This window comes from Microtus oregoni, unplaced genomic scaffold, assembly GCF_018167655.1.
Source record: "Microtus oregoni isolate MIOR12 unplaced genomic scaffold, Mior012 000172F_ref0000184, whole genome shotgun sequence".
Lineage (NCBI taxonomy): Eukaryota > Metazoa > Chordata > Mammalia > Rodentia > Cricetidae > Microtus > Microtus oregoni.
The window spans coordinates 85,048-98,479 of record NW_024544828.1 but is presented as its reverse complement, the minus strand read 5'-3'; the positions used below and the strand labels follow the sequence as shown (position 1 = coordinate 98,479).

General features: G+C 37.2%; 1 protein-coding gene across 5 annotated transcripts in view; it reads right to left on the bottom strand.

Moving 5' to 3' along the window:
• LOC121445287 (casein kinase I) overlaps positions 1-13,432 on the bottom strand; it is a 36,039-nt gene that overhangs the window by 11,189 nt on the left and 11,418 nt on the right. For 3 of the 5 annotated variants that reach the window (XM_041647330.1, XM_041647332.1, XM_041647331.1), the window contains exons 3-9: positions 12,162-12,288; positions 11,089-11,187; positions 8,620-8,703; positions 5,174-5,313; positions 3,307-3,385; positions 2,578-2,652; positions 1,159-1,265 (exon numbers count right to left, since the gene is read on the bottom strand). In XM_041647330.1, coding sequence (XP_041503264.1) covers positions 1,159-1,265; positions 2,578-2,652; positions 3,307-3,385; positions 5,174-5,313; positions 8,620-8,703; positions 11,089-11,187; positions 12,162-12,288 — 711 coding nt within the window. The remainder of the gene's footprint in view (positions 1-1,158; positions 1,266-2,577; positions 2,653-3,306; positions 3,386-5,173; positions 5,314-8,619; positions 8,704-11,088; positions 11,188-12,161; positions 12,289-13,432) is intronic. The other 2 variants (XM_041647333.1, XM_041647334.1) reach the window with 1 other exon arrangement.

The window sequence follows — 13,432 nt, the reverse complement described above, 5'->3', positions numbered from 1 at the left end:
GTGGTGTTAGTATCTCAGGACATCATTTCTGGAACTAATGATAACCCTGAACTCCCAATCCTACCTCTATCTTCTAAGTGCTGGAGTCTCTGTAGCCCTCTGGCAGATTCTATATTTTAATGCCCCTTTCTTTTTCTTGGGAGAAGGAACACATAATTTCAAGACAAGGTTTCTCTGTGTAGCCCTGGCTGGCCTGGAACTCTGCCCTAAGAGCTGAGATTAAACATATGTACCACCATTCCTGGCTTTTAACACTTTATTTGGTACTGAATAGGTTTCTGTATGATTGAAATTACTGTTTAACAATTTTTAAAAAACCATTTACTTCTAAAATTATTTTGAGATTAATGTAATTACATAACTTCTCCCTTCCCTTCCTCTCTCCAAAAAAGTCTATATAACCCTCTTTCAAATAAACAAATAATAAATAAATAAATAAATAAATAAATGATAAACCAGACAGGCCACGCCTTTAATCCCAGCACTTGGGAGGCAGAGACAGGTGGATCTCTGTGAGTTAGAGGCCAGCCTGGTTTAGAGTGAGTTCCAAGACAGGCACCAAAGATAAACCCTGTTTTGAAGAAAAAAGAAACCATAACCATTTTTCATGAACCGCTGTTACTCTCTTTCTCTCCCTCTTCCTCCGCCCCACATCCATGAGTACAACCTGCTCAGTATGTGTAACGTTCTGTATGTTTTCAGGGCTGACTACTTGGTATCGCATAACCACCTAGTGTACTCTTCTCTGGGGAAGACAATTTCTCCTGCTCTCAGCAATCCTTAATTTAAGCTGTCATGCTGGTGAGATTTTATGGGTGCAGCTTCTGATGTTCCGAGGTTATACAATCTCATAGCCTGTGACCATTAGCCTTAGATTAGGGATTTGTTATTCTGTATATGCAGCCACTAGGATGGGGCAAAAATTATTCCTAATTATGCATATGTAAAACACACACTGGGGGTGGGAGGAGGAGCAATTGTACACGAGCAAATACCCATGAAGGCCAGAGGTTATGTGATCCTGTGAAGCTTACAGGTAGGTGGTTATGAGCTGCCCAACGTGTGTGGTGGGAACCAAATCTGAGTTGCCTACAAGATCACTATGCTCTCCTTAAGCCATCTTTCAGCCTCTGCAGCCACTAGGGATTAACAACTGACCTGAAAAGGATGCGGAATAGCTGCCTCAGATACATGTAATCCGGAGCTTCCTCAAAGCGCAGCCCACGACAGTAATTTAAGTACATGGCAAATTCTGCAGGAAACCCCTATTGAGTCAACATTTAAAAAAGTGAAAAACAAAAACACCAAGTTAGGAAAATCAAAGGAAAATACATGTCCTGGCTAGTTTCTTTTAACTTGAGAAAATGCCCCCAGCAGATTGAATCATTTTCTTGATTTAACGATTGCTGTAGGAGTGCCCTTTCTCACTGGGGAGTAAGCCATTGAGCAGCAGCCCTCCACTGGCTGCTTTAGCTCCTTAGTCCAGGTTCCAGACTTAAACTCCCGCTGACTTCCCTTAGAGATGAGTACGGCCTGAGAGTTCTAAAATGAAACAAAAGCCTTCTCCCCAAGCTGCTTTTGGTCACAGTGCTTGTTACATAACAGCAATAGAAACCCTATGACAATAGTGAAAGAAACCACCTTTTTCTATAGCACAATTCAGAATTTTTTTTCTGCAGGTAATAACAAAAACAACTGATTTTTTTGTCTAAGAAAATTACTAGGGTAATTTTTCCCCTACGCTGAGATCGGATGTCTGTTAATGTAGGATTTGCTTCTTTTGCCAGGCGGTGGTGCACACCTTTAATCCCAGCACTTGGGAGGCAGAGGCAGGTGGATCTGAATTCATGGCCAGCCTGGTCTACAGACTGAATTCTAGAACTGGCTCCATCACTACTGAGAAACCCTGCTTTTTTTTATTTTATTAAAGTGATTACTTTTTACTTTATGTGTGCACTACATATGTGTATGGATACATGTGCTATAGCATGCATGTGGAACAGAACTTGTGGGAGTTGGTTTTTTCCACCACTTATCTCAAATATCAAACTGAGGCTATCGGGCTTGATGGCAGGTATCTTCTCACTGTGCCATTCCACTGAACTTTATACGAATTATTTTTAAGACTTATTTATATATGCACACTGTACCTGCTTCATATGTGTTTGGTGCCCAAAGAGGATAAAAGCAAGAAAAGTCTGGAGCCTGAGTTACTAGTGATTATAAACCACTCAATGTGGATGCTGGCAACTTAACTTGTACCTCCTGTAAGAGCAGCAAATACTACTTTTGTTTTTTTGAGACAGGATCTCTCTACACAGCCCTGAACTCCTGACTCTTGAGTCTGGAATGCTGGGATAAAGGCACAACTATGACACCACACCTAGCATGGCACATGCCTTTGAGCATGGCGGGGTGTCTCTCCAGTTTTTATTTACTGAGACAAGTCTTACTACTCAAACTCTGGCTGTCTAGACAGATCAGACTGGCTCTGCCTCCCAAGTGCTGTGATTAAAGGTGTGTACCCCCACACCTGACCGTGTGAATTATTTTTGAATATTCATCATGTACACTTACCTTACACAAAACTTCAACAGGAGTGGACATCTTCTTTTCACTAATCTTTTCATATTTCTGTTTCTTTGTTGCAGCCTGTAAAAGGTAGTTCACAGACAGATTTAATCTTAAAAAAATGCAGTTGAACTCACTAGACAGAATATATAGATTCAGCATGTGAGAGCCAAGAAAAGAACACATGGAATCAAGTCCATAACGGATAAAGTTACTCACTAAAGAACTGAGCACTGCACTATTTTCCTTTAAAGGTTTAAAATAGCCATTAAAAATTCTACATTTATTCTACACACTCTCAAAAGCACACTTCAACATCACAAGCCCTATGCTTATGATGCTTTTATCTAGATTAAGGCAGGCTGTCACCAATTAGTACCAGCACAAGAACACTAGCCTTCAGGTTTAACAATTGCTCTTAACTAATTTCTTACTGAAATGGTTAATTTATTCCCCCAAATTAGAGGCAACAGCAAATTAACTTTGGCTGAAACTCAGATCTGGAAAACACTTTAAAGGACACTTCCACAGTATTTACTTTCTTTTTACTCTCCCCTTTCAACGGTCCTTCCCCTGAGATGGAAGGGTTGGTTCTTTACTTATGAATGCCGTCTAAGGTTGCTCTTAATCTTCTGGGCCCAATACCACTCCCCAAGTTCTGGGATCACCTGTCTCATATTTTTCCTTCAGAAAAGATACACAAAAACAATCCCCAGTAATTTGAGTCTGATTTACCTTTAGCCCTTGCCAGGGCAGACTGGTTCTATTAAAATACATCAAAACATATCCTAAAGATTCCATGTCATCTCGGCGACTAGAAAAGAGAATGTTATTTTATGAACCAGATAGTGAAAAATATAAAAACTAAGTTCTGTACATATAAGAAACAATGTTCACAAATGACAATAAAGACTACTGAGTGTCTTACAAAATTAGGTAATTAGAGTATTAAAATCCAAAATGGACTGGTTAACTACACAAGGTTGTCAGAGAATTTAAAGAACAAAAATATAGCTAGCTAACTCTCTAAAAGCTAATGACTAATGAAAAACAAGTAGTATGAGATATCTTAAAGTTTAACTCCTAAAGATCTTCTACAGATGCTGAAACAAAAAAAGCTAAGCTCACAGGTGTATACACACTTAATGCACATGCGCCAAGAGAAATAAATCCAGTGACAGGAAATACCCTTTCCTGGGCTATTTGGATAGGTAATATTTAAAGATCCACAAAGTGAATGTAATCAATCCCTGTACATCTCAGAGTATTCAGAAATTTACTACTTCTCTTCCCACATTTCAACCCAAAGACAGCACTTTTTGCATTGTTTCTGTTAGTGAGGAAACACTAACCAAAAATTAAAAGGAACTCAAAAACACCACCACCACAAAACAAAAACAGGAAGACAGATCATGGTCTACCAATCACATTTTTGGTTTATTACAAATTTTTATTTGTCCTGAGATTGACTTCAAACTTAGACCTAATCCTGTCAGACTACCAAAGCGCTGGGATTACAGGCATGAGCCACAAAGCTCAGTACTGTTACAGTACTTTCCTTGTGAAAGTGACCCATGGATCATCCCCACCCCTTGGAACTCAAGTTATTGGAATACGGTAGAAGAATGGAGTCATGTAAGGAGAATTCAAGTGTTTTTAAGTAAACAGGAGTACTGCAATCTCAGTTTTCTTCAAAGACATGGAACTGTTCTTGGAATGCACTTTTGTCATCCCCCCCCCCCCCCCCCGGGGTAGGGGACAGGAGTTTATTCAGATTATTCATCACAACTGGCTATTGTTTGTTTATATGCCTCCATGGAAAAACATTTTTGCCATGTGCCGCTTGTGCGGTTTGTGTCGCTGTGACTGGATACTTATGTGACTTATCTTAAACCTCAGAGTATCAATTGTCCGATGCCTCTGAATAAAGCTAGCTACTGCATGAAAATTTAGTCTACCCCATTTTTAGGCTCCATTCTCCCAGGTTCACACTGCCAACTCCAGTGATAAGCACAAATCATAACACTAAAGTACACAACGCTGAAGATCAGTACTTAAAAAAGTAGGTATATGTGAAACCACAGATGTCAATACTAATTATGTTTCCAACTTTCATGTTTAACAGGCTTTTGTTTTTTCATTTTTTTTTTTAGATAAGGTCTCACAATGTGGACCCTGCTTAGCCGTCATATAATCAAGCCGTCATATAATCAATGGCCTTGAATTCTTTTTTTAATATTCTGTTATATTTATATATTATTATTTATTTATTCATGATTCTTTAAGGCAAACACCCACTTGTTTGTCCTGGCCTTGAATTCTTAACAGTCATCCTGCTTCAGTCTCCTACAGTTAAGACGGCAAGCATGTGCCACCATACTAGACATTTAACTCTCTAGCCCAGAGACAACTTTCAAGAAAGAAAATAAAAGGTGCCATTAATTTAGCTGGCTTTTCTGCACTAGTTAAAAGCAAAAGGTACAACAATAAGCAATTTCTTAATCCTCAGCCAAGAAGCATCCTTAAGACACTAAAAAACTTTAATACAAACTTAAGAAAAGCCATCAACTGCTTGCTCCCACGATGGATTTGATAGACTCACCTCTGTTCAATACCCAGATGTGCATTGATGCTAGCGTATCGGGCAGTGCCAGTCAGATTTTTATCTTCTCTGTATGGTATGTGTTGCCTTGTCCTGTTGTCTCTGTACTTTTTGGCCAAACCAAAATCAATAAGGAATAACTTTAAAAGAAAAACAAAGAGAAATTAGGCCTCTAGCCTTTTTTTTATTAAACAAGTATATCCAAATATCAAAATGAAATATAAAATGAACAGATAATAGATTTAACAGCCCAGTAAGACTTTACTATTCTTCACAAGTAACCCCCAACCATTATCCTTATTTATGTAACTTGACGTGCCCAGTTCTTATAGCAGCCTGTCTTCACACAGTGAGTATGTGTGTGTGTGTATATATGCGTACACACACATGTCCCAAGGCAGAGTTGTCAAGAACGTTGTTTAACCACATGAAATTTGAAAGCCCGTTTTTAATGGGTAAAAAAAAAAAAGCATGTTCCAAAATTTTTATGTACAAGCTTTCTGGACTCTTTTCTCTCAGAGGTCACTCTTCAGTATGCTAATAAAAGGCTATTTATTTAAAGGACATAATCCTCGAAGTCTGATAAAAATAAACCATTTTTAAGATAATAAAAAACAAGAGCACGCACTACATTGTTTCGTAAGATATCTAAAAAGTATAGTATGTTCACCCGAATAAAAGTACAGCATTTAAATTAAAGTGGCTTTCAAATCATCTGTTTAAACGAGTTAACCCAAAGCCACAGTCGCATTTTAGGAGAAAATGTTTACTTGTATATAATCTATATGGTAGCCAGGGAGGAAAAACAGCACATTTTTTTCTAAGTAATTCAAATTTGATCTACAAAACTGAATTTTTAAAAAGGAAAACTTATTTTTTGATGAAAGGCAACAAAATTCATTCTTTTACCAATGTATCTGAAACTAACTTTTATACAAAAAACCCTACTTGCCATACTATACTAAAATCCTATCATCATTATCAAGCTTGACATATCTGTGTGCAATGAGACTACTGTGTCTCTTCTAATTACACCCACATTTTATTATTTTTGTTAAACCATTATATTGGTCTCTTTCACCAATATAGAATCTGATGTTTTAGAAAACTGCTATGGTAATCTTTTAAAATTCATGTTACAAGTAAACAAATCATCTATTCATGTTAAGATCAGTGAGGCCTGGTGGCACATGCCTTTAATCCCAGCATTTGGAAGACAAAGGCAGGCAGATCTCTTCTTTCAAGGCCAGCCTGGTCTACAAGGAAGGTTCCAGGCTAGCCAGGGATACATTAAAAAAAAAAAAAAAGCCTGTTTCAACAAACAAAAACCCTGCTTCTGCCAGCTATTATGCCTATACTTTCATCTGGTTTACTATAAAAACCAAATTACTAGTGATAATATAGGTGGACAACAAAAGCCCTGTAACTCTAATATTAAACTCTCTAGCAATCAAGTTGTTTAGAAATACAGGAAAGTATTTTAATGCATTTAGCTCACACTGCACATTGCTCTTAATATGAAAACCAGTTATCAGTAAACAAGCACATAGTTCTGCAGAATAACATAGAAAACAAAAAAACAACAGAGAATATTAAGTGTGAAGGCACTGAAAACAATTCCTAGGTCATGGAATTGGATTACTCCCTTCAGTTCTTCAAAGAGAAGGGGAAGTGTGCTAATGTGGATTATATCTGGCAGCTGCTACTCAAAGCTAAATCCCCATTCACAACTCAATTAGTGGATTCTGTGTAAACAACCAAAGTTTCAAGAAGCTCAGTACTCAAAAATGAGGAAACAGTATTAAAAAACAAAACCAAAAAACCCAAGCAAAATACTAACTCCTCAAATGCTCCAATCTTTTAACAAACTACAGAAAGAAAAAGAACCAAACAAGGAAAGTCAGTGCCAGTTAAGCAGAAGGGTTGCATCTGCAGAGACTCAGGCAATTTTCATGACTGGGACAAACTACCTTTCTGAGAACTTGCATTAATTATTTGCAACCTAACTAGCTCGTATAATATAAACAGAATAGTAAAGCATTTTAGATTATCAAGCTGTTATGCTACAAAATGTAAGCAAAATATACAGATGAATGGGTAAAACTGAGGCTATTAAGTTTTTAAAGTTTCTTCCTGTAACGACCAATGTAACTTATGCACTCTTACTCCACCAAGATTTAGCCATAGCAGTAAGCTCTGTTTGGAATTATTTTTAGAGAAGGTCTCAGTATGCCTGGGTTACCTGGAACTCCCTGTGTAACTAGTCCTGGCCTTGAATTTGCTGTGATCCTCCTCCTCCTACCAAATTACAGGCATATGCCACCACACTCAGTCCAATGGTTGGCATTTCTTTTCTGGGATAAGGTAACTCTTGAGTACTTGAAAACCTTTGTGCAGGAGGAGCTTGCCCCCTGGAGAGTACTGAAAACAACAAAATGCAAAACCAAAGCAGAGGCAGTGCAGAAAATAAATGAAAGGTAATTTAGGCGATTAAGCCAGATTGCTTATTTCTTCAATTTTGGTTATTTATGCCAATATTGTCTTCTCAAGGTACGTGGTATCAAATTATAGACTTGTGGGTTCCAGAAGCACCAAAATTCACATCCTAAAGTAAATGTTCCTTTGTCTATAAAAACTCATTGGATCAAGCTTGATGGCATACACCTTTAATTGGAGGCAGAGGTAGGATGACTCTGAGTTTGAGAGCAACCTGATCTACTTATCAAGTTTCAGGCCAACGTAGGGCTAGAGACCAGGCCTCAAAATAAAACCAAAAACAAATTCACATGGAGGGCACAGCTACAATTTCTAGAAAAGTAAAAGAAAATGTAAAGTGATTAAATTACTGGGTGGTTTAGCCTGCCCAAATCTAAATCGGGTTATACATTCAGGTAGTTTGTTTTTTCCTTCAACTGTCACTATTCTGTTATAAATACACTGTCTTCTAGTCTAGAGTGTATAATCCTCTTTAAGCAACCACTGAGAAATCCTAGATGTGAACTCTGACTTCTACTTACCTGAGGCTCTTAAGGAAGGAGAGAAAAGTACAGCAGAGCAGTCAATATAGCACATGAGACTTAACTGTGGAGTAAGCTCTCCAACTCCAAACACATTTTTAAAGCTAGTCTATCTCGTCTATTTTTAAAGTAAAGGTTCCAATACTAAACTAACAGCATTTCCTCATATCAATGCTGTCGATCTAAAACAAAGACAATCTTATTTTCATTTAAGTTTTCTCTAAGCTTTTTAAAGTTTTAAGCAAAAGCCACAAAAATATCTTAGTAATGTTACATGTTTGCCAAGTATGTCTGAATAATGCCAACGTAAGAGGTGCTTGAGCAAGATCTATATTTTCCAGAATTAAATAAAAGTAATTCAAACGAAACAATAAGAAAGAAAAGCACATGACTTTGGGGTTGAGGTTGGAATAGGAGACAGTTTCAGACCTGGTTTAATCCTGAGAAAGATGGGTCCTGAGAAGGACTAACAGTCATGCTTCTTTTCCTCTTCCCCACTGGAGATTCTAAACACTGAACAGACAATAGAGGTGGCAGTGCATCAAACAGTATTGCGTACATTGCAACAATGGCCGGCGCAGACAGGCAACACCGAGGCATTAGAGAAAGAACAGGGTAGCCAAATGCCATCCTTCTTCCACCAAGCACTGTAGCTTCTCAGTTTCCAAATAAAAATCATGAGCTCAACAACATGAATTCTAGAATACTTATGTTTTTAATGCCACTAGGACTGTGTCACTGCCTGAAACAGGGAGAGCAATGGTGACATTTGGCGTTTTCATTTTTAAATAAAAAATGGGGAATTTGGATCTGCAATCTTTATCACATTCTGCCCTTCCCCCAAAAAAGAATGAATGGGGGAAAAATCTTCAGTAAGGAAGAGGTAGAAGGCATTTAGTCACCTTAAAATTTATTTTTAAAAGCATGCAGGGCCGATTACTGGACGAGATGAGCAAATTCACTAAGATTGGAGTGGCTACTCCTAAATATCAAATTCAGAACAATTTTCAAGTAAGAAATTTTAACTTCAAAAGCCAAACTCGGAAGCTGCTCCCACCCCATCAAACCTGATCCCCCGTGGGTATAAACTACTGGTACAAGCTGACTGAAGGAACCAGTCTTACACAATGGGCAATTTCAAACTACAGTACAGAAAACACCAAAAACAAAACCAAAAAAAAAAAAAAAACAAAACCAAAAACAAACAAACAAAAAGCTACACAAACAAAACACTAAAGTGTTCAAGAGAAACATTTACATTTGAATCTTATATAAAAGACTTCACTTCTCTCCAATAATCTCTCTGAAAACAGCTCCAGATAAGCAGTGCCACAAAAATCATTTGACTAACTGTACGGAGTACACAGATTCTAAAAAAGGAACATGGAATCCAAGACATGTATGTGATTAAGACAACTATTCATAAGGGGGAGAGGAAGAGCGTGAAGTGTTACTACCTAGGCCACTGTTTAAAGTGAAGGCAAAAACCATGTACTTACTGCTCTGTCACTATGCAGGACAGGGACCACGTAGGGGTAATGGGTGTTTAGGGTAAGAAAACAGGAAGGAGAGGGCCGGGAAATGGCTAAAAGAAGAGTCAAACTGCCAAAACTGTAGGAGAAAAATATAAGGCCAAATTTTTCTTCTAACCCATTACCAGGTTTTAGAATTATAACTAAGAACCTGGCTGCTTCAAAGAGAGAAGCCACATTTCTTTAAATGAAATCTGGGAATGCAAGACAAATTACATGGCTGTAAAACCCTTCAATATATTGAAGTTCAGTGAAAAATCTAATCTAAAACTTGGTCAGACCAACATTAACAAGCAACACCAGTTCTAATATAATGGCTCCAAGTTGGCATTCATACAGGCAAACAAAGGTAAACATTTACAGCTGGACCTAAAACACCACATTCCCTAACTGGTTAACAAATGGGAAGTTTCCTTCCAAAAAAACCACAAAAGAACAAAAAGAAAAAGAAAAGAAAAACAAAAACAAAAAAAGCCCCCTCCCTCCCCACAGTTGTCCTGAAGTTGAGAATTTCTGAGATCATCAGATTGGAACATGCTTCGTGCATTGCCAATGCTGCCTGTCTGCCCGAGCTCAACATTGAATGAATAAAGAAAGCAATTCACTCAATAAAACTAAGCATTGCAGACAAAAGTTCAATATCATTAGTTTCTAACTGCAATCATGCGTCACTACAACCTAATCACCCCGTATACAGAACCCACTGTCAGAAATCCCCAATAAGCACTCATTTAGCTATATGAATATTCAATCACTCGTCACTATTTTCCTGTAACAGCATGGAGGGTGGAGAACTCACCCAACTGGGAACCCAATTAATAGAGTGTAAGCTACTTTTGAAGCAGGCTCAAAAGTTATTCTTTTAAATACTCCAATGCAAGGACTAAAGAATTCTCAGTATCAACCATGCTCAGCCAGCAAGGATTAACGCCATAGTGACAGATGGGTCAATGGTTGCCATACTGGCACAAGCACATATATTACAAACCCACACTACTTTATAAAGTCTATAAAGTTAGAATCTGATTTATACCACTCAAGAAGGATTAAAGGTAAACGTTTTCACTATTTAAGTGAATGAAAACTAGATACAATTGTCCAAGTTAAGTACAGATGATTAAAGCCCTTGGAATTTCATATTTTCACATAAATAAGCTAACCTCATAAATAAGCTAAGTTGGAGAGACTATATATATTTCAAGTCACTAAGTTAATAGAGTTAGCTGATTATCCTTCTAGCACAATCTCTTAAGCAGATTACAGCAAATACAATTACTATGGCTTTTTAAAGATTCAAAAATTTATCAAAGTAATTCATATCAATATTTTACTCTTTGTTCTGTCATGCCAAGAGCAGTTAACTAACCTTATTACAGTGACGCCCAATACCCATTAGGAAGTTATCTGGTTTAATGTCTCTGTGTATAAAATTCTTTGTGTGCACATATTCAATCCTACTGATCATCTGAAAAAGAAAAGGGATAAAAACAGTTAAGTGACAAAAGCAGCAACTCAATTTCTCAAGTACTCCAGTCTTTCAATTAATGACAGCACTAGAAAAACAAAGAACAAAGCCCCTTATTTCAAGCATGCTGGCTACCAAGGCCTAAACTTTTGTGGTGTTTGACTTGTTCTGTTAGTTTTTAACGATTTTAAACAGGCTGCTGAATGTGGTGATACTCACCTTTAAAAGCCCAGCACTCAGGAGGCAAAGGCAAGTGGATCTCTATGGGTTCAAGACCAGCCTGTTCTACATAGTAAAAAAGAATAATTGCTATATTGCAAGAAAGCCTTATAGTCCTTAGCAATTTTTTGCTAATGATACCACAGAACCTCTACTAGATATTTTCTTTCTCTTTTTGACTTTCAGTTCCTAGAAAGGACTATTCTACTCTATTTTTCTCAGTGGTAAACCTAGGGAATTTGAAGCCAGGTTGGGCCACAAAACAAGGCAAACTTAGGCATTTCTAAAATGTCCTAGTGCTGCTTCAATGCTATTATTCATGCTTCAGACTTTTATTACTTCAAGCATTAGTTTGGCTAAAGCTTCATCTTTAGTTACTCTGGTACTTTATTTAAAAAAAAACAAATAAAAAATTAAGCTCTTTGTTCATCTGAGTAGGATCTTATATAATACCCAGGATGGCCCTGAATCCAAAACCCCTCTTCAGTCTCCTGAATGCTGGGACTCTAAGAGTCTGTGCTACCACGTACAGTAAAAATACAGAATGCTGCAAGTAATAGTCTATTGCCTGAGGAACACATTTCTAAAGCACACCTGAACAAATACCCTACACTACTGTAAGACAACAAACAATCCTTTTATAATTTTTTTAAGAGAAATAGTGACACATGGGCTTACAACAATGTGGTCTGTGAAATGCTGACCATTATACAAATAACTTTGCAGTTTTTTTATTTCTGTCAAAGTTCACACACCTGGTCAGCTAACATAAGTACAGTCTTCATAGTGAACCTTCTTGAACAGAAATTGAAGAGATCTTCAAGGCTGGGCCCCAGAAGATCCATGACTAGCACGTTATAGTCTTTTTCTTGTCCATACCACCTAATAAAAACAAGAAATGGGAGAGTCAATGCAAAAACATTATCACTTAATACTTCTAAGATTACAACGTATTCCTTAGGCATGGAAGCACACACCTATAATTTCAGAGCTTGGGACATTAAGAGTTGCTAAATTTTAAGTCATAGTTAGCTAGGGAGATTCTGGCTCCAACAAGGAAATTTACATTTTTTAAAAAGGGAACCTTTGCACTATTTACAAGACAAATCCAGTGGTTAAATATACTGCTCAAGAGTAACAAGACCCTTTCCCTCCCACACAGCCACTTCCTAACTACTCTCACCATCATAGCAATTTTAAGCCATCTGCATCATGTCCTGACCTTGGACTAACTTTGTAATGGAAGAACTGACTCCACCAGCTGTACCACACCTCAGAAAGGCCTCTTGTCATGTCATTACCTCCCAACTCCCTCCACATCAAACTCCCCTTCAATTATTTGTCCTTCTTTGAAAAGGAATCACGTTTTGCTTAGTTTAGTTCTTCAAAAATAGCATAGACACACAATTCTATTTATCTGTTAGAGAAAAATTACTTTATTTTATGTTATACTGTACATATATAAAAATTTTCCTCAATAACTCAAAATATTAACTTTTCTTGTGAGGACTAGAAATAATCACCATAATTTTTTTTCACATTTTGATGTCTATAAAATTCTTTCCAAACAATATGAGGCCAACCTGGTTATATACAGCAAGTCTGTTTCCAGAACAACTAAAACTGGAGTAAATTACTTAAAAGCCTAAACTGGCTTAGTTTCTTTGTTAACACCAATAGAAGCTAAAGCCAAGAAGTTACCATATTTGGAAATATGTATTAAAAAAACTCAAAAGGAGGGAAAAGGCTTTTTTTTTTTTTAATCTGTGTTAAAGGTAAAACATCAGAATGTTGGCCAAGCCTATAACCTTAGTGTTCAGGAGCCTGAGGCAAAGTTTAAGGTCAGCCTAAACTATAGGGTGAGTTGAGAGCCTGTCTCAAAAGACCAAACAAGAACATTAAATACCAATCTCTAGGAAACTACTTAAGTGTTTTAATGCTATTTCTTCTCTACAATTTTGCTCTATTATGTTGTTTTACTGATAAATAGCTTTTTTTTTTTTTTTGGTTTTTCAAGACAGGGTTT